This window comes from Humulus lupulus, chromosome 8 (assembly GCF_963169125.1).
Source record: "Humulus lupulus chromosome 8, drHumLupu1.1, whole genome shotgun sequence".
Lineage (NCBI taxonomy): Eukaryota > Viridiplantae > Streptophyta > Magnoliopsida > Rosales > Cannabaceae > Humulus > Humulus lupulus.
In genome coordinates this window covers 125626131-125648491 of record NC_084800.1, presented here as the reverse complement: position 1 = coordinate 125648491, position 22361 = coordinate 125626131, and the positions used below count along the sequence as shown (strand labels likewise).

At 39.2% G+C, this 22361-nt stretch overlaps 1 protein-coding gene across 1 annotated transcript in view; it reads left to right on the top strand.

The window, feature by feature from the left end:
• Window positions 1-18309, top strand: part of LOC133796021 (uncharacterized) — a 31985-nt gene extending 13676 nt beyond the window's left edge. Inside the window, exon 2 of the mRNA XM_062233503.1 lies at window positions 18273-18309. Within this exon, the coding sequence (XP_062089487.1) occupies window positions 18273-18309 (37 nt within the window). The remainder of the gene's footprint in view (window positions 1-18272) is intronic.
• The last annotated feature ends 4052 nt before the right edge of the window (window positions 18310-22361 follow it).

Sequence of the window (22361 nt, the reverse complement as noted above, 5' to 3'; positions counted from 1 at the left end):
AATTACAGTTGCAAGAGCTGTTAGATTTGGGTTTCATCAGACCTAGTTTCTCACCTTGGGGTGCGCCAATTTTGTTTGTAAAGAAGAAGGATGCTTCTCTGAGGATGTGTATTGATTATAGGCAACTGAATAAGTTGACAATTAAGAACAAGTATCCTTTGCCAAGGATAAATGATCTGTTTGACCAGTTGCAAGGTAAAAAGGTATTCTCAAAGATCGACCTTCGTTCTGGTTATCATCAGTTGAGGGTCAAGGAGGGAGATATACCGAAAACAGCTTTTCGTACCAGGTATGGGCATTATGAGGTCTTAGTCATGTCTTTTAGATTGACTAATCCCCCTGCTATTTTTATGGATCTCATGAACAGAGTGTTCAAGGATTATCTAGACTAGTTTATGCTCGTCTTCATTGATGATATTATGGTATATTCTCAGTCTGAGTCAGAGCATTAGTAGCATCTGAGGTAGGTTCTACAGAAACTGAGGGAATGCAGACTGTTTGCAAAGTTTTAGAAATGTGAGTTCTGGTTATCTCAGGTATCCTTTCTTGGGCACATTGTTAGTAAAGAGGGGATTAAGGTAGATCCAGCAAAGATTGAAGCTATCATAGATTGGCCAAGGCCAAAGAATGCTTCTGAGGTTAGAAGTTTCCTTAGATTGGCAGGTTATTATAGGTGTTTCGTGGAAGGGTTCTCAAAGATTGCTACTGCATTGACTGAGCTGACACGCAAGAGTCAGAAATTTGTGTGGTCAGATAAGTGTGAGAACAGCTTCCAGGAACTAAAGCAGAGATTGATTACAGCTCCGATTCTGAGTCTTCCAACAGATCAGGAGAAGTTTGTGATTTGTTGTGATGCTTCTCATCATGGTTTGGGCTATGTTCTGATCCAGTCAGAGAAGTAATTGCCTATGCCTCTCGTGAGTTGAAGGAGTATGGAAAGAGATAACCCACTCATGATTTTGAGTTGGCAGCTGTGGTGTAATGCCTCGAATTCTCCGATATGGTTTAATGGCAAGATTAGTAGGCCGGGAGGGCGATACCTGTTTAATTATGCCATTAAATGATATTATGCATGTATATGTGAAATATATTATGATATGATGTTATATGCATGCATGTGGGTCCACATTTGAAAAATTATGCTATTTTGATAATTTGGTCCATTGAGGGTGAATATGTGTATTTGGGTGCATAAATTGATCTGTGAATGAGATTCCATTATTATGGAGATATATTTGAGCTATTCGGTATGAGACGGCCATATATAATGGATTAGCGGTTTTGTCATAACGGGGTCAATTTTGGGGTAGTATAAATGTTTATGTGATGATAAATTGGGAATATATGAGATCAGGGTGAAATTTCGGAGGTTTTGACTGTAATGTCCCCGGGGATTTTTTCAGGACCCCAAACATTAGGTTTTATTTGAGGTTACTTAAGCTTGAAATAGCTGTCAGATAGAACGTATGATTAGAAAACCTCTCGTTCTCCCTTTCGACAGTTCGTTTTACTGTTTGAGCATTTACGAAGATATCTTGAGTTTTAGGAGTCGGAATCAAGCGAGGATCGAGGCATAGCGATCCTAGGAAAGATTAGAAGCTTCTTAACCGAAGGATTTGACGAAAAACAACCCTATCGAAGGTAATCGAAGTTTAAGTTTTGAGTTTTCTGAGTTTCTAAGCTTTGAATTGATTTTGTAAATTGTTGAGTTTTTGATTGGTTTGAACCTTGGGTTTTGAGGGTTTTGGTGTTTTGGGAAGCTTGGGAACTTTGTTTTGATGATTGGGGAATGTTTAGGGTTGATTTTGGAGGCTTTGGAGTGTTAAAAATACGTTTGGGAATGGCCCAGAGTTGGGGCCTGCAGCCCTGTTCTTGGGGTATCGCGGCCCTGCCATGAAGAAGCAGGTGGGGCTCTTTGTGCCTGCTGGGCGCCGCGGCCCTTGCTTCAGGAAGTTCTGGGGGCCACGACCCAAGGTGCTAGGGTCATAGCCCTTGCCCAGTTTTCACCCCGTTTGCATGTTTTGACCCCGAGAACTTAGCTATAGGCCTCGGGAGTGTTCCTACTACTTGGATTAGTTGGGATTGATCTTTCGAAGGCTAGATATTGGTGTGGAAACCTATATTGATCATTATTATTGATGATGTCTCGTGTTTGGTTATGATTAGGTGACCGCTAAAGGACTAAAGGTTGATCGTTCTCACGGGTCGTTCTTTTAATCTTTCTAGCTCGAATCTGAGGTAAGAAAACTACACCGTGTGTATATATGGCATGCATGACTGTTATTGACGCATGTTGATTGATAAATGTGGACATGGATTGCATATTAAATGCTAGCGAATATTATTTATTTGTATATGGCACTGACTAGTCAGGGATACTGACCTAAGAGTTAGAAATGGCATAGCGTCATGAACGCAGGGCCAAATGAAGATTAGATCTAATCGATAACAGTGTTGAATGGCTCTAAGGCATTAACACTGGACCGAACCTAAGGTCGATGAACTTATAAGTGTTTGGCTAATCTAAGACTAGTTACTGAGAGCCAGGGCATAAGGCCCAGGTGACTGCTTGTCACGTGGCTAGGGAACGATGTTCCAAGGTTATGACTCTATGGTCATGAGGAAGATTATTTTGGTGACAACTCACCATGCACCTATCCTATTTAAGCTATGGAAGGTTCACTTATCTGTTAAGCCCTGGTGACCCTATCGTCACATGGATAGGGGGGTTGTACCCACTTTTGTGACTTTTGCGACTGTCACCTATCTGTTTTGGACTGATAGTCTTGAATGATTATTATGATCATTGTTGATATTATATCATGCTATGTTGTGTTTTCTTGCTGGGCCTTGGCTCATGGGTGCTATGTGGTGCAGGTAAAGGGAAAGAAAAGCTCACCCAGCCTTCAGTGGAGAGCTTAGGTGGTGATGTGTACATATGCGGCCGCTTGACTACCACGGTCAAGGCGTTCTCAGAGGAACTAGGGGGTTTACCCTATTTTGCCGCTTAGGTCGGCGGGATTGTAAATTTGAAACAGTAATGACCATTTTGTACTGAGAACTACTTGTAAACGTTTTGATTAGCTCTACAGAGCAGTTTGTAATGAAAATATCCATTTCCTTTTTAGTAGTTTTTCACCTTAACCTGTTCATTACACTTAGAGGACGTTTTTTACCAAAGGACTCGGGTAGCGAGTCAAATATCCGGTCCACCGTTCACCGTAACTGTTCTGGGGTAATCAGGGCGTTACATGTGGTCTTTGCCTTAAAGATATGGAGGCATTATCTTTATGGAGAGAAGTGTGAGATCTATATAGACCACAAGAGCCCAAAATACTTCTTCACCCAGAAAGACTTGAATATGAGACAAAGGTGTTGGCTGGAGTTAGTAAAAGATTATGACTGTGAGATTTTGTATCATCCAAGAAAAGCCAACATGGTAGCTGATGCTTTAACCCGGAAGGGTTTGGGACAAATTTATGGTATGAGGCTGATAGCCAGGGAGTTAGCAGATGATATGACCAGAGCTGGTATAGAGTTGCTGGTGGGCCAGTTGACTAATATTACGCTACAGTCTACACTGTTAGAGAGAATCAAAGAGGGTTAGTTGAGTGATCCACAGCTGATCAAGATCAGAGAGGATGTTTGGGCTGGAGCATCCAGAGATTATACAGTGTCTGAGTTAGGCTTGTTGAGATACAAGGGGCGGATATGTGTTCCGTTAGACACTGCTTTGAGGCGAGATTTTCTGGATGAATCTCATACTACACCTTACTCTTTGCATCCAGGCACACGAAGATGTATCAGGACGTGAGACCGTTATATTGGTGTTCGGGGATGAAGAGAGATGTAGTGGAGTATGTGGCTAAGTGCTTGACATGTCAACAGGTCAAGGTTGAGCATCAGAGGCCGACATGGTTATAGCAGCCTCTGGATATCCTAGAGTGGAAGTAGGAGGACGTCACAATGGATTTCGTGGTGGCCTTACCCAGGACTGCTGGTCAGTATGATTCTATTTGGATGATAGTGGATCGCTACACCAAGTCAGCTGACTTCTTTCCAGTGAGGACAACATATACAGTTGATCAGTATGCAGATCTCTATGTGAGAGAGATCGTACGCCTCCATGGAGCGCCTCGATCGATCATGTCAGATCGGGACCCCACTTTTACTTCCAAGTTCTGGGGGAGTTTATAGAAGGCCATGGGTACACAATTGAAGTTCAATACTGCTTATCATTCTCAGACAGATGGGCAATCTAAGAGGACGATCTAGATATTGGAAGACAAGCTGCGAGCATGTATGTTGGACTTTGGTGGATCTTGCAGTAAGTGTCTACCTTTGATAAAGTTTTCCTACAACAACAGTTATCATTCTACCATTGGAGTTGCGCCTTATGAGATGTTGTATGGTAGGAATTCTAGGTCTCCCATTCATTGGGATGAGACAGGTGAAAGGAGATACTTAGGTCCTGAGGCAATTCAGAGGACCAATGAGGCCATTGAAAAGATTAGAGCTCGGATGCTCCCTTCTCAAAGTAGACAGAAGAGCTATGTAGATCCCAAGCGCAGGAACGTGGAGTTCCAAGTGGGAGACTATGTCTTCCTTAGAGTCTCGCCATGGAAAGGGGTGAGAAGGTTTGGGAAGAAGAGCAAGCTGAGCCCTAGATTTGTAGGTCCATTTGAGATCCTGGAGAGGATTGGTCAGGTGGTTTACAGGTTGGCCTTGCCACCAGCGTTGTCGGCCGTGCATAATGTGTTTCACGTTTCAGCTCTTCGGAGGTATGTATCTGATGTGAATCATATTTTGAGCTATGAAGATCTGGAGCTTGAGGCAGATCTCTCGTTTGAGGAGCAGCCAGTCCAGATTCTTGATAGAAAAGATAAGGTCCTCATGAAGAAGACGATACCTTTGGTTAAGGTATTGTGGAGGAACAGCAAGGTCGAAGAAGCGACCTGGGAGCTGAAGTCAGATATGCAGAGTCAGTATCCGGCGCTGCTCAGGTAAATTTTGAGGACGAAATTTCTCTAAGGAGGGGATAGTTGTAATGCCCCAAAATGCCTAATGTGGTTTCATGGCTGGATTAGTAGACCGGGAGGGCCATAATTGTTTAATTATGCCATTAACTGATAATATGCATGTTTATGTGAATTATATTACAATATGATGTTAAATGCATGCATGTGGTTCCACATTTCATTACAGGGGTATTTTGGTAATTTGGCTCATTGAAGGCATAATTGTATGTTTTGGTGCATGTTTGTGATTAATTGTTGAGGTGACATTATAATGTGGATTTGTTCGAGCTATTCGGCATGAGACGATCTTTAATATGAATTATCGGTTTGGTCATAACAAGCTTAAGCTCGGGGTTCGGGGTGTTTAAATGATTAGAGTGTTACTGGGAATTAAAGGGTAACGGAATATGAATTGTTGGGATTTGAGGTTATCGGGAATTGGAGAGCGTTAATTATGATTAACGAGATAGGTTGAAAAGGACGGTTTTACCCTTGGGAGTCTTTAGAAGCTTTTAAATGACCTAGGGGCATTAAGGTCATTTGGCATGGATATATATATGATTTATTGTCTGTAGAAACCTGTAGAAAGAATAGAACAAAACAGAGCCACACTTCCTCCCTCACGTTCATCATTTTCCTTCTGCTTCCTTTGAAGTTTGTGATCCCAAATTGAAGAATCAAGCTAGGAAATCAAAGCTTTGAGGTTGTAGACTTAGTTCATTCATTGAAAGGGATTCAAAACTAGTTTGAGGTAAGATTTTATCCATGAAACCTTGGTTATGCTCTGTTTTCTTATAGTTTACAACCTATGGATTTTGATATAAATAGTTGGAATCAATGGAAGTTTTTGGAAGAAGTTCACTTGGGTTTTGATGGTTATATGGTGAATAAGTTATGGTAATAATTGGCAGCATTTCTTAGTGATATTGGGAGAGTTTTTATAAGGTTTTGAAATTGTTTTAAGGAGAAAAACAGAGGTTTTTGGATGAGTTTTGAGTGGGGCCGCGGCTCTGTTCTAGAGCGCCGCGGCCCAAGCTTGTTGAAGAAGAAGGTGGTATTGAAGAGGCCTAAGGGCCGCGGCGCATGGGGAAGGGCCGCGGCACTTGAGGCAGGTGCTTGAGGTGAGTTGCCTCTGTTTTTTGGGAAGGGCTGCAGCGCTTGGGGAAGGGACGCAACGCTTGAGGGCCATCTTGGCCAAAAGTTTGTTTTTGACTTAGGGATTCAAACCTTAGGCCTCAGGATTGATCCTACTATCCGGTTTAGTGGGATTCGATGTCTCGGAGGCTAGGTCTTGGTCCGGGAATATTTTATTATTCATTTTATTGATGGAATCCCATAATTGGTTATGACCAGGTAACTGCTAAGGGACAAAAAGACAAATCATTCTCAAGGTTCGTTCTTATATTAATTCTCACTCGAACCAGAGGTAAGAAATTGCACCCTGTGTAAATGACATGCATGATTATTGTTGAGGCATGTTGGTTGATAAATGTGGATATTGATTTCATATTAAATGCTTAGCAGAGCTTGCTCACTTGTGTATGGCACTGATTAGTCAAGGACGGCACTGGTCGCATATTACTGACCTGAGAGTCAGAAACGGCATAAACATCCTGAACGCAGGGCCGATAAAATATTAGATCTAATCAATATCATCGTTAAATGACTCTAGGAGCATTAATGCTGGATCGACCCTAAGGTCGATGAAACTTATAAGCGCTTGACTAGTCTAGGACTAGTTACTCAGAGCCAGGGCCTAAGGCCTAGGTGACTGCTTGTCACATGGCTAGGGAGCGGAATCTCATAGTTATGACTCTATGGTCATGAGGTAGGTTATTTTTTTTTCTAGTCATCAAGCACCTATCCTGTTTAACCTAGTGAAGGGATCACTTATTTGTAAAGCCCCGGTGACCCTATCGTCACATGGCTAGAGGGAACGAAACCCACCTTAGTGACTATTGTGTTTTCTTGCTGGGCTTTGGCTCGTGAGTGCTATGTGGTGTAGGTAATGGGAAAGAAAAGCTCACCCAGCCTTGAGTGGAGTGCTTAGGTGGTGTTGTGTACATATGCGGCCGCTTGACTACCACGGCCAAGGAGTTCTTAGAGGTACTAGAAGGTTTACCCTATTTTTGCCGCTTAGGTCGGCGGGTTGTAAATTTAAACAGTAATGACCATTTTGAGTTGTAAATAACTTGTAAATGTTTTTATGAGCCCATGAACAGCTTTATATTTTAAATAAAATATTTCCTTTCCTTTTTATTGGTTTTCTACTTTAACCAGTTAATAATATCTAGAAGCACGTTTTTAACAAAAGAACTCGAGTAGCGAGTTAAATTTCTGGTTCACTGTTCACCATAACTGTTCTGGGGTAACCAGTGCATTACAACTGCACCCCATATGTGATATGCATGATTATTCTTGAGGCATGTTGAATTGTATATCAAATGCTTAGAAAATCTTGCTCACTTGTGCATGGCACTAACTAAATAGTCAAAATTGGCAATGGTGTCATTATTAAATGTGAAGCTATGACTCATTAGTCAAGTTCGGCAATAGTACTGAGCACTGGTCACATGGTATTGACTAATAAGTCAAGAACGATCTTAGCATGTTTAATGTAAGCCGATAAAGATTAGATCTAATCGACATCTACATTGAATGACTCAAATGAGTATTAATGCCGGACCAGCCTCAAGTTTGATGAAAACTAAAAGCGCTTGTCTAGCCTAAGGCTAGTCACTTAGAGCCAGAGCCAGAGAGCCCCAGTGACTTTTTAGTCACATGGCTATAGGTGCTGAGCCCGGAGTGACATACCCAAAAGTCACTCATTAGATTGGAGCCAGGGCCAGAAGGCCTAGGTGACTGGATTGTCATATGGCTGTGGGTGCTGAGCCCCGTAGTGACTTGTTCGTTAATCACTCATTATGGTTTAACAGAACCTCAAGTGTTAAATCACTCATCTGATTAGAACTATATGTTCCTTCATGGTTAACGTAACCACAAAATGACATTCACTCATCTGTTTAGGGCTATAAGCTCTGTATGATTATCATGATCATCATTTGATATTATATACATGCAGCATTGAGTTTTCTTGCTGGGCTTTGGCTCATGGGTGATATGTGTTGCAGGTAAAGGGAAAGAAAAGCACACCCAGCCTTGAGTGGAGAGCATAGGTGGTGATGTGTACATATGCGGTTGCTTGACCACCACAGCCAAGGAGTTTCTCGGAGGAACTATGGTGTTTACCCTATTTTTGCTGCTTAGGTCGGCGGGTTGTAAATTTTAAACTGTAATGACCATTTTGGATTGTAAATAACTTGTAAACGTTTTTACGAGCCCATGAACAGTTTTACGTTTTAAATAAAATATATCCTTTCCTTTTGATTGGGTTTTCCCCTTAACCTATTAATATCACCAAGATGCATGTTTTTAACCAAAGAACTCGATTAGTGAGTTAAGCACAATTCAAAGTTCACAGTAACGGTCTTGGTGTAACCAGGGCGTTACACTTAGAGTATTTTTCAAAAAAATTAGTTAATTTTGTGAAATCATAATACAGTGTTATGCTAAGTTTGGTCATACGAGCAGGTGTTATGATAGCAATAGTAATGTGCAACTGTTATAATATCAAAATGTAATGTCTTTACACCGTGAGCAATTGATGGTCGTATGTAATTAAAAATATTAAAAGGTAAATAAAATCTACTTAGGCATCAAATCATCTTATCACCACGAATAATTTGTTTTGATATTTTAATTACATAAATAAAAATATCTATTGTGTAGCTGAAGTGGGTCATGTTGAGACTGTTGATCGACTGAAGGGCCAGCTTCTTCATCAGCACCGTCTATGCCCATCGCCAAGAAGATTTTAGGAGATTCTTGGGCACTTTTCTCCTCTTCCAGGCGAGCAAAGCCCTTGGCAAGTTCAGCCTGTTTTACCTGCTCAGGAAGGTAATCAAAATTTGCATCTTGATTATTCTTCTAGAATATATAAAAGAAGTTGAAGGTGGCTTCTCGAAACCTCTCCAAGTTTTGGGCATTTTTCTCTTCAAGCAGTTTGACTCAGTCCTCCAGACCATTCGCCTCCTTCATGCTTGCCTCCAGAGCTTCTTGCAGCTTAGCTTCCTCTTTATAGTTGGTCTAGGAGGCTTCCTTGAATTTATCCTTAGCCGCAATAGCCTTTGCAAGATCTCCTTGGCTTTTCTTTAGCTACCTTAACATTGGCCTCCCATGCCTTGATCTCCTCGGCGTGCTTTAAATCGACCTCCTCAGCGCGACGCCAACCGTTGTTCATGGTCAGAATATCCTACGAACAGTGGAAAAATGAAGTTGTCAGAGCTAATCAAATGAAATGTTGTTCGACTAAAATACAATATAGAAGAAACTTACATTGAGAACTTCATTGAACCCACGAGCAAGGACCTGGCTGGGATTCAACAAAGGTAAATTGGCGAAGGCCTCTTGGCTGCGGTGGTGTTTGGTTAGTTTCTGCAGTTTATCGTTTGTTGAGCTATATGCATTGCTAAGCAATTATGCTGCTAAAGATTCCCCCATCTGGTCAGTGGAGGGCCAGGTGCGAGGAGGAAGGGGAGGTGTAGTTGTTCTTGAAGGAATAGGAGCTGGAGGGTCCTCTAGTCGAGCCTTTTTTTCTTTAAGGTTCCCCACTGGCTTCTCTAGAATCTTTTATGCTCAGCTTCTTCGTGCTCACTGGTGTGCCTCCAGAGGCGTAGATGTCGAATGCGTCGTCAAATTTCATGACTACAAAAATAAAAACAAATGAGCAGATATGTCAAGAAATAGTTTTGCATGATAAGGAAACAAACTAAAAATAAATTCTAAGTAGTATACTCGAACTACATTTACTGGTCGCCACTTTATTTAAAGAACTATTGTTACACACATTATCTGTCTCGAAGAAGTCCAAGCTAAAACTACTGGTCATAAATTTAAAGTTGTCGTCCCTATCAAATAAATGATAAGGGATGGGCAGTTTATCTAAGAGTGAGAAATCTATTTTGTTCTCGTCAGAGGATTCGAGAATAGGACCAACATATTCTAGTAGTTTTTTCCCCTCCCATGTTGGGAAGGGGTACTGGCTGGTCGAGTATTGGGGTTGGGCTCTCAAATGGTCACTCCCGTAGGTCAAAGCCTTTGGGGCTGTGACACATCCTGCTGCTGCTCAGGGTTTTCTTGTGCTTTAGTGCCGTCTCTAGTGGCACTCCTCACAGTTGATTCCCTTACTTCCTGATGAGGTTCTAAAAGCTTGACCAGCCTTAAGTTGCTCTCTGTGACCAACTCTTTGCACTCTTTTCTATGTTAATCATGCTGGCCAGGGATGTGGCTCTTATCTCCATTTTTGGAGTGGGGTCCGGTCAATACCATGGACATAAGTACAATGCAAGCTAACTAAGGACAAGGGAAAAATGCAAAATGACTAGATAAATTCCAAACGAAGATTAAAAAGTTTACCTCCTCGTGTCAAGGCCATGTTGTCTGCGGCCAAGTCGATTGTAAGGAAGTACTCTTGGAAGTAATTTCCTACGTTCGACTTGTAGGTTATGTTACCCCGTGTTGTTTTGATTGGGGTTGGACTTGAGATAGAATAGGTAGTTGATCTCATGAGGGGTAGGCACAGGCCATTTTTTGTGGTTGTATAGGATATAGAGTGCTGAAAGTCCTCTATATCCATTGGGAGTTATTTGGAAATGGGTGACCTCAAAATAATTGGCAACTCCTCGAAAAAAGTTTAGCAAGGGCAAGATTGCCCCCTCTTCTATTTGATACCTCGACCAGGCGCACGTTTGCCCTCTCGTCGGATGTAGGTTTATATAAAGTAATCCCAGGAAGCCCATACTTCTTGGGATACTTGGCCACCATCCTGGTCGATATGACGCTTGGAGGGGCGATGTACCAGGCTACCTCTGCTTGAGAGCCATCACGTGAACGAGCTTTAGGCTGGATATCTGGTGGTAAAAAATTTAAGGGTTAAGGATCGTTTTAAGGACCCTCGATATTGGCTGCAGGCTGGCTGGTAGGAGAGTTTGTGGGTTTTCTTTTTCTATGAGCGATGTGTTTGACACGACCCATATTCAGTTGGTTCTGTGAAGGATTGTGAGAAGTACTGGTCGTAGGGTTTGGGTGTGAGGACAGAGGCTCTGAAAAAGGCAGAGAAGGCTGCTCTTGATCCTCGAATAGCAAAATGATAAGATCTTCGTCTATTGGTCTCTCACCTCCCCAGTGATCATGCATGAATATCGAAGAAGAGAAAATGGGAAGTGAGAATCTACAACCAATAGATAGAAGAAAAATAAAAGCAAGGATAACGTTGCTCGTGTATAAAAGTTAAGATTTTATACAACCAACAGCATCCTGATAAAAACACAATAAGAATGTGAGCAGAGTGGACAAATGGATCAAAAAGAGAATTTGAAAAGTTTTTTCAGAAAGACTTTTCAACTCCGAAAACAGGTGGGAAAAATCTAGTTTTTCCAAAATACCCAAAATTGAATTTTCACTTCAATTTTGGACCCGAAATCAGTGTAAATCCACCTTAAACATTTTTTATGCACAATGTTGCCTACAATACCTATTTTTATCCTAATGTTCCTATGTATTTTTTCCTAAACCCGATTGCCCAAAAATTTCTCAAGAATAGTATAAATCCAATAGAGTAAACGTGTAAATCCGAGGAAAAATACATGAAATCTACTGTAAAAGTAATAGGATGGGATCAAAAACTTACTTGGAATAAGGATTGTAGAAGAAATCATGAAATTTTTCTCGGAGTTGCTCGAAGATGTCTTGGATCGCACTGAAATTTCTGGGGTTCTTGGAGATTTTTTTTTAGTGTTCTTAAAGAGAGAGAATGATCATGTAAAAATGGAATAAAGGAAGGAAAGTGGTATTATATCGGCCAAGGGTATTTGTTACGTAATGATGATATTTTAGGGTTTTTGCATGGGAAATAGCAATAACTGTCGAGAAAATCAACAAAATATCTTTTAAATAATAATTTAATAAATAAAATAACTCAAATTATAACATTTAAAATTTGAACCATTCAAAATTGTGTCTGACCTAGTGTTACTAGGCGTGTGACACTATGTGGTGTTCCCCAATTTTTTTCATTTATTCATTTTATTAATAAGATAAAATATATAAGCATTAAAATAATGTATTATTTCATAAATGCGTAAATATCAATTCATTCAAAATTAATTCCATCTTATATAATCTAAATAATTTATTATCATATAATAAAATAATATCATACTTTCTTAATATTAATTCATCCAAAGTCAATTAATATTATTCTCAACTAATATATAGTTTTCAAATAAAATATATCAGTGAAATTAATTAATTAGTTACATATATTATCACATAATTAAACATTTGTCCTGAAAAATTAATTCCTTGCAATTTTAGTCATTTCTCAATTTATTTTGTCACTACCACCACTATAACAAAAAAAAAAGCTTTTTGTGTCAATTAAACATGTTAGTCAATCGTTGACCTCATATCAGTATTTGCGTCAGTTGGGCGTGTTGGGGATTTATGGCTTACACTTACTAAATCAACAATGAATAATGGGACTTAATTCAATATTTCAAACCCTAGAGACTAATCAAGAACTATATTCAAAGTATGAATGCAAATCATGAAAATTAAATAAACATATTAAAAGTATGAATACAAATCTCAATAATCAAAGATTAAGTTATTAAATAATTATAACATGAATTTAGAAACATTTAATCACAATATAACCATGGATTCAATGTAAGAATAACACAAATTAGATCAAGAGAAAGAATAGGCCTTTGTGGAGAGAAAACCAAGTTACATAAATTCATAAGTCTATGATTTTATGTGAATCACAAAATGTAACAAGACTTGACACAAATGAAGATTTGTTGTCCAAAAATCTTTATTCCTAGCCTCCTCATTGAGATTACGTGAACCTACTACTTTGGAATGAGATTGGGATTCACAGGCCTTGAATCTTCATGCAAGTCAAGCTTTCTTGATGAAAATCTTGGAGAAAACTAGTAATCTTGAGAGCTAGAGAGAGAGAAAGGTATTAGAGACGAGAGAGATGAGTGATCAATTGAACAAAAACTCAAGTGACCCTTTTAAATAGTATAGGAACCATATTAGACTCAACCAATGAGATTAGAGCATTTTATACTAAGTTTTGGAGCCAAAAACACGAAATTGTAAGGTCATGTACGAACTGCCCAGGCAACGTATCGTCTGCACCCAGGTGATGCATCGCCTGCCAGGTGATGCATCACCACCATGCACGTGATTCATCGCCTGTGTAGTGTTTCAAAGGACCAGCGACGTGTTGCCTCCCAGAGGCAACACAACGCAGGTCTCTCTGACTTGGCGCCCCAAAACTTGTCTCAAAACATCCCCAAATACCTCCAAAATTTTTTGGCACTCGTATATACTCCAAAGAAACACTTTTAACCCAAAAAGATGATTTATAAATGTCTATACTAAAAATAAACTCACACATGTTGACTTTAGTGAAACCATTATGGTTTTTACACATCTTCGTGCCTAACCAATTTCACTATGTATTTAACCAATCATAACATTCCCCCACTTTATTAAATATATCCTCAATCCTCTAGCCTAAATGATATTAGTGCATAAAATAAAGTACATTTTGGGTTTGAACTTTGTCTTAATGAAAATACTACAAAGCTTCTATCTAAATGCTAAGGTGTTCTTAAAAGATTGAACCCAACTTTCCTAGTGATAAAAACGGGTAATGTCTCTCACACCTCTACCTGATTACTATTATATTCCCCAATTTTCATGCTTATCCATTCTTGAACCATCCAGAGAGAAAACACCTACTCTCTTGAGAGGTGGCACCACCTCTAGGTTCACATAAGTGAAATTCTTACAGCATCTTTGCTACCTTTAGAGATGTTTGTTGCTCTTCAACTCATACCCGGTTGCACCCAACATTAACTCATCCTAGATGAGACTTTTAAGTCGTTAATATTGTAACTATTCCCTTATCAACAACTTGTTCTTACCCATTGAATTCTTCACTTGATGTATACAAGCTTTGAGTTAGGTTGCCATCATTGGGGAATCTATTTGTCAAGGAGTTTTAGTCACATCCCTCAATTTGTAGAACTAACCAAATCTCTCACTCGAGGTCTGGTAAATAGATATGTTAAGTCCTCACAAGTTATCACATATGATTCCAACTTTGAATCTATTATATCACATATTCATGGCTTAGACTTATTTGTCTAGAATTTCTCATATTCTATGCCATTTGTAGGCTCTAGCTTATGTGGCTTAAGTATCACAACATATTGAGATTGTCAATGTAAAGCCCTGTGTTTAGGGCACTAGGTAGAATAATGGTTTACGGAAATTTTTATTCTCGTGAAATTTTATTCCTAAGTATTTTGATACTTGTAAGAAATATGGTATTCCTTGTATGTAAGTTATGTGTTTAAATATTAGTTATTATGTCATAAGTTCGGTTCTCCAATCAAACTAAGACTGTGGTCGCGGACCGAGTCAAAATCCCTAATCAGGTGAAAATCTCATATTTAAAATATTCTCCAATAATTATGGCGAAAGGAAAAAAAAATTAAGTTGAGAATAAAATAATTATGAATTAGGGAAATCATATAATATTAATGAATTTTCCGGGAAAATTCAATATGTGCAAGCTATGGGAAAATACATTATTTAACTTAAGGTGGAATTAAGACCAAAGAAAATTACATAAGTAAAATTATGTAATATTTATTTTAGTAAGTTTAATTTCATTAAACTATTTTGGTGTGACATTTAATCAAATTAAATTTATCATAGGTCTCTAAGTTTAAAACTATAAGAATTTCATTTATGTAAGATGACTTCTCTGGCCTTGGGGAGTTAGTAACTTTATTTTTTTTTAAATAAAAATGAGAGGGTATGAGTGTCTTTTCCATAGGGGGAGGCTTACTTGGGGTAGTAGTGAAGGGGTAATTATTTATTTTCTTCATTTACCAAGTTCTCTTCACAACCACTCAAGAAAAACCAAAGGTCTCACCTTCTTTTCTTCTTTCCTTCTCCCACACACCTAGCTCACTCTCTCTCCCTTCAATTTTTTGTTTCATTTTTCTTTTGGTGTTCAAAAAAAGAAGCTCTCCCTTCTCCCTAGAATTTTTTAAAATTCTCACTTTTCTCTCACTAAAATCTCCGTTTAAGCTTGGAGATAAAAGCTTAAAGAACCAAATATATAAAGGTAAGCTGGCATCTTTTTCTTCTCATGTTCTTCTTCTCTATGTTGAATCCCTAAAGGATTGTCCCTCTAGTTTTTTTGTGGCATGGATCTCATTCATTAAATTTCACTTGATCATAAATTTAGAGCCTAGGAGACTTGCATGCAAGCCACTTTCTTTGAAGACTAAGGTAATCTTAAGGTTTTAGAAACCCTAGCTTCATTCCCATTTCTCACTTAGTTTCTTCTTCCTTTTATTTGAATCTAATCATGGGGAGTTTGGGATGATTTTTAAGGTGCTAAGAGGATAAAGGAGTGGTGGAAAAATCCCAAGGACCCAAAAGAAACAAAATCTAGAAATTCAAAGGTAAAAATCTTGTGTTTTGGCAATAGTTTATGTTTAATCTTCTAATCTGCATTTTTTAGAAGCACTAAAAGTTTTGATATCTAATCTATGTTGTAATGAGGTGTGTGATAGAATTAGATGTTTCATGCATGTGTGCTATGTTGATTTGTTTAGTGGAAATCCAAAGTTTCCTTAGGTATGTGCAAATATGCGTGTTGTCTTGTTTATGGTCTGACTTCCAACGGATCTAACACAACTTTTATGGACTGCTTTGTTATAAATGATTCCATATTTTTGTATTTCAGAAATATTACTTAACTTTAGGCTTTTGAAACAATTAAAAATATTTTCTAAAGTTGGAGTTATGGCCCTTGCAAAATCTATACTCAACCTGAAATTAGAATCTTGACAGCTTGCACCTAAATCTTTGTAAAAAAGTGTTGAACATACTCTGTTTATATTTAGGAGCTAATCATTGGTATATCTATAGTATACATACTTAATATGTAGCACATAATATAGTTTTATTAAATTCAATATGGTTTGTGAGTTAGGAATTTTCTAACATAGTTGCTAAAAACTATTTGCTGCCAATATGGTATTGTTACAGTAGCTTCCAATGGACCAAACCTTAAGTTATTTGCCAAATTTTAAAATGAGACTTTCAATATTTCATTATTTAGGAAGATTACTTTATTTTATAATTTTGAAACATGCAAAAATGTTATGTCTAGGTCAAGTTATAAGTTTTTTGTGATAGATGTGCAAACTGGAATGAAAAATTGACACTTTGATGAGTGTATGTTTGAACAATGTTTTGGCAAGTTTAAAATTAAAAATTTAGCTGGTCTTAATTATGTAGACTACTTTTATATTAGTAAAAAGTCTTGGAAGAGTTGACAAATAAATACCCCATAAGTTGTGAGTTTTGATTATTCTAAAAAGGTTGTCAAATCAATTTATGTTTTGGACAGATTTAGATTTTAGCTTTAAGTCATAATTCACTCGAGGGACTACAAGGACCACTTTTTCTAGGCAAGTGGCTTCCCTATGCGGACCAATCTGACTCTTGTCCTGGACTTCTCCAAGGTTGGTAAGTGTCACCTCTTGAGTTATTTAATTTATTAGTCCTTCGCCTGTAGTATCTCCTTAGCTCAACCATTTTCATTTCACGTCCTTTTCTTCGCACACCCTTCGCTGACGCCTACAACGAAAGGTTCAAGAAAATCAATGCACTACCTGAGGAGGATATAATCTCGATCTTCTCATAACTGACGCCAATCATCGGTAATACGACCTGCTTCGGGAGGGTCAAACAACAAGCATCGTGGTCCTCACCGGATTTTGTGATTCAAAGAAGTCACTTAATGAGGTGAGGCTCCACACGTGGTATATCACGGAGAAGGCCCAATAAGAGTACGAACAGTGTCTCCGTGAGGGGTGTGTAGAAAGTGTACTCGTGATCCAAGATGCCACGACAAAGCCGAGCAAGGGGCTGGGATCAAATCATCCTTCGTGGCTCAAGGTAAATCCTCAATATTTGTTAACTACGCAAATCGCGTAGCGGAGGGAACTAGTCCCAACCACTCCTTATTCTCGACGTCACTCCTCGAGTGTGTGCAAGTTTCTGAGAGTCCTTGAACCGATGATGAGTCCCAAGACTACCAAGACCATATCAACATTTTTCTCCACCACCTGAAGAGGAGGAAACACCCCCAAGAACTCATGCCTTAGGACATGGTGACGTCCATGCATGCGATATTGTTTTGTCAATACGACACCAACATAACACAGGAATGGGCCGACTAGTCAATGAGTTTGCCCATTCCATTCTTCACTCGGAGGAGCCTTATCATAGTGGGGCTCCTGAGGAGATTTATTTGGTGTCTTGCATGCATGCTTTTTTATAGATAGATTCCTTTTTTTCTTTTGAAGACTAACATTTTTATGTTTCCTTGCACAAAAAACATGAGCCTGTCCGACTTGGTCAGGCCAAAATGACAGAGAGTGATGGGGCCCTCTTAAATAGACACCCCATAGGTGTCAACCGCAGTGCCCCTGCCCTCGGTGCTCACTCCCTTGGCCACGATGGTCGGTCCTCCAGCTCCTGCGACTTCCGCAATCTCGGAAGCTACCCTGTTGGCCACTCCTCCGTGGCCAATAGTTACAGAAGAGGCCATTGACCTCGAGGCCTCCCCCCTCAAGATGAGGGGCCTTCTTAAAAGGGAAGATAAATCCCTTCTAGGGTGTTTGATCATCCCTCGATCAGGACACCTCACCTAGTGGTCTTTCCCGAATACTTTGAGGGAGGAGACCTGGAAAAGCACAGACGGGTAGTCGAATAATTCAACGCCCGTCTTGACGAAGGATCAAGCGCAGGATCTGGTGCTCCTCCTAGCCATGAGGAGTTGGAGACTCTACTTGTGAGAAGAGTCAGAGAAATTACGACACACTCGCTGCGAAGCTGCTTCACGGATTGGTGGGGTCCCTGTACGACATGCCTTTCCGTAGCTTCGCTCGTTGTGGCAGTGATAACGAGATCACGCTGATAGCTACCTGCCTCCACATTTCCCTGAGGGTAAGGCCCAAAAACATTCAATTCCCCTTTTGTTTGTCTTCTTTTTTTATTGAGCTATCAACTATGGTTCTGGTGCAGAATGCAGCCTTCAACGAATGACTCAGGGACATCGTGACCATGAGGTCCTTCGAGCTGATGGAACTTCGAGAGGAGATGGCTCAACTCATGGAGACCGTGGTCCCACTAGCAGAGCACTCGCTGCTCCAGAAGGACTTTGAGGATCTCATGGTCTGTGCCTTAGAGTTGGAGGCTTGGCTGGCTACAGAGCAATTAAAACTTTCATTTCTTGAGGACACTTCCGCGAAGCTGCTGGAAGATGCCACAAGTCAAATCCGGTCTATGGAGGAGGCCAAAGACAAGTTATCGGCAGGGATCACAGTTGTTCGAGAGAAACTCCGCCTGAGCCGTGAGGAGTCCTTGGCTCGTGTCGTTGAGCTGGCCAAAGTCCAAGAAGAGGTTGTTAAGGCCAAAGAAGAATATGCGTACGCTGCATCTCTTGTCGAGAATTTTAGGCTCCAAGCAAAAGAGTTAGAAAGGGATCTCAATGCAATGGAAGATGACACCCTGTTTGTGGCATGGAAAAGCAACATACACATGGACCTATCATTCACTAAGAAGCCCAACATGCGAATGATGCTCAAGGAGCGTCTCCGTGCCGGGGAGGCCAAAGCAGCTCGGGAAAGTGGAGCCCTGGCGATCGGTCGTATAATGCCATGGATAGCCAAGACTGTTACAGTGTGTATTTTAAATAGTGTTGGACTTGCTAATTAAGTCGTTTGGACATAAATGTGTTACTAGAAGTGAATAATGAGTTAGCATTAAAAAGTTTGGTCAAAGGAATATTTACTTCCATTAAAAAGTTTAAGTTTGTACATGGGATCCCAAAATAAACATTTAAACAGTTATTTACAACTCAAAAAGGGTGAATATAAGACATGTCGGCCTAAGTAGAAAAATTAGGGTTTGCCCTAGTTTTTCCTTGAATCCCCGGTTGTGGCGGTAAAGCATGATGCATATGTACACGCTGCCGCCGAAGCTCTCCAACTTATTGCTGGTCCAGCTTCTTATTTCCCTTACCTGCACCACATAGCACCCGTGAGTCGAAGCTCAGCAGGAAAACAAAGACATGTTCATAAGCAGTTAATAACAAATTTCATAGTCTTACATGGCATGCCTAGCAGTAATAACTCTACTCATGCTTTCATATAATCCAGCTAAGTGACAATAAAGTCACACCAAGGCACGTAGCCCTATTAACTGATAACTAGCCATAAGGCTAGACAAGCGTACCTGACGCTTTGTTTTCCAAGCAACCATTACATCATTCAAGTGTATGTCATGCTCCTAGATAGGCCTAACCATACTGGCCTTCGCTCAGCACGCTATTTCCGCCCTTGACTCATAAGTCAAGCCTTTCAGCTTGCGCTCAGGGCGCTATTGCTGCCCTTGACTCTTAAACCAAGCCTTTCAATCAGATAATACAGACAATCACAAATCATTTATCGCGAATATGCTCAATACAATCAAACATTTTTAATAAAATAGCTCAATCATAGTTATAACCATGTTCAATGACTAGGCTTAATCCCTAACCAAAGACTAGGTAAAAAAAATTTACCTTAAGTCCTTAATGACACATGAATCACAACCCTGAGCAAGACCCTTTTCTACCTAAGCCAATCGATGAACCCTAGTCACAACCATAATAATTAATAACCATCAATAACGAACGAATAAAGGCTTTTGGACCAAGTCCTAACCTCAGGGACCTTGAATTCTAATAAATCGAGTAGTAGAATCCTTCCCGAGCCCTTAGGTTTGAGTCTCCGTAACTCAAAACCTCATTTGGACACCTTCCCATTAGAGATGTGGCCCACCCCTGAGAGCCCCAAACCACAAAGGCACAGGGTACATGCTGCAGTGCAGCCTACCAGGCATCGCGGTGCCAAGGTGGTTCAGAAGAACTCCAACACCTCTGAGTTCATGCGGGCAACGGCGCGACCCCGCAAACCAAAAATTCCAACGATTTTAAGAATCGCCCAACCTCCTAAAATCATCCCAACACTTGATTTTACTCACAATTTACCATGAAAATGGTCTTAGTAACTCAAAACATCCAAAAAAAAAACCCTAAAACCCAATCAAAACTCCATAAAACTCATAATTAAATAAAACTTTAAAATCCAAAACTAAACTCAACAAAATCTTGAATTTTACCAATGTTACACGATTTTCCCTAGCTGGCTCCAAAGCTTATAAGCTTTCAATCCCAACTACAGCTCCAATTCCCACCAAAGCTTGCCTCAAAACTCAAAGTGATCAAGAAATTCCCAAGTATTTCTTGAAGCCAAAGCACAAGTGAGAGGGAGAAAAAGTAATGAGAGAGAAGCAAGAGAGAGAGAGAAGTGTTTTCTGAGTTAATCAACTTAGCTTGGGCTTATCCAACCATATGGTCCAAAAGACCAAAATGCCCCTACTCCACCACTTTCCTCTCAAAGCCCCTTAAGGGCAAAAATGTCATTTTGACTCTCTAATCCGGTCTATATCAAAAATTCTCAGATAACTCCGGTAAACTCGGGATATCACTATTTCCCCAAATGATCATCAAATAACTTTCCATTACCCAAAAAATCTCGGTAATGTACTAAATGAAAAAAATATCCCTAGGCTCACCCCGAGCTGGGTATTAATCCCCTGTTGTGACTAAACCACTAATTTTCTCACTAGGGTCGTCTCGTGTCGAATAAGTCAAATATATCCACGTAATAATGTGGTCTAAATCACAAGACACATATATTTACAAATACACCTTGAACGGGTCAAAATTATGAAAATACCCTTCTAATAAGAAACGGGTCCACATGCATACTTAATACATCTAAACATACTACAATAGCCAAATCATAATATAACTCACATAATTTACATAATCATGCTTATAATCATAAAAATGCACATAATTTCCATTTATGCCCTCTCGGCACACTAATCAAGGTACTAAGCCTGATTAACAAATTTGGGATGTTACAATTATTCCATTCTTACAGGAATTTCACCCTCGAAATGTTACCAGAACAAATCGGGATAATGATCATGCACATCCGACTCCAATTTCATGGCCGTTTCCTCGACCTTGTTGCTCCTCCATAATACCTTAACCAAAGGTATAGTTTTATTCTTAGGACCTTGTCCTTCCTATCTAAAATCTGGACTAGTTATTCCTCATGGGGCAAATCTGTCTACAGCTCCAGATAACATAATTACAGAAATGAGATATCTATCATTTAACGCTTGAACTAAGATATAAGGAAATCATCATTTCACTTCTTAGATAGAAGCTATAGATTTCATATCTATGATAAATAATCCCACTCAATTACACTACCAAGTCCCCAATATGTAAGTATAGGCTAGTCCGTAGGGTAAGCTGGTAACAAAAAAATCCAAGGACTTGAATAATATAATCAGTGGAATAGTAATCACTCGGAATTGGGATTGAATTGACCTACAGTCAACTTTATGATGTGACCAAATTAGATAATAATGACACTTTACTTATATATCTATAATCAATATCACTCTAGTCCAATGTAACATAACACATCCGATCTTATCTACTTGATCAATGTCCTGGATAGGACATCACACCAGATTGTGTAAGTAGATCATATCATAGATTAACAAGTTAGTGTAAATCATGTGCACTAACTTAATCTTAGGACTAATGCTTTAGAACATATAACCATAATTATAATCTACTATGACCAAGTCACTACAACTGTGACTATCCATATGTTCGGGATTTAATAGATGTTTATATTAAATAAATAATCATGTTAATAAACAAGTGAGCAATTTGATTGACAAGTTAAAATTGATTTCTATTCTTTATTGATGATAATGAAATGAGGTTACATAGAAAATTGGCTTTACACAGGGCATAAAACCTCAATAGTTTCTATATAAGATTAAAAGTAATGATATGTGCACACAAAATATGCATAAAAATATTATATACTAAGTCTTTTTAACCAATCACATCTATTAAATATTAAATGTATATGTAATTTAAAATAAAATAAAAACTTATCCTATGTTTGTAGGGAAGAAAAATCGTAAGGAAAGAAAATAGGAGAGAGATAAGTGAAATGAAATATAAAAATGAGT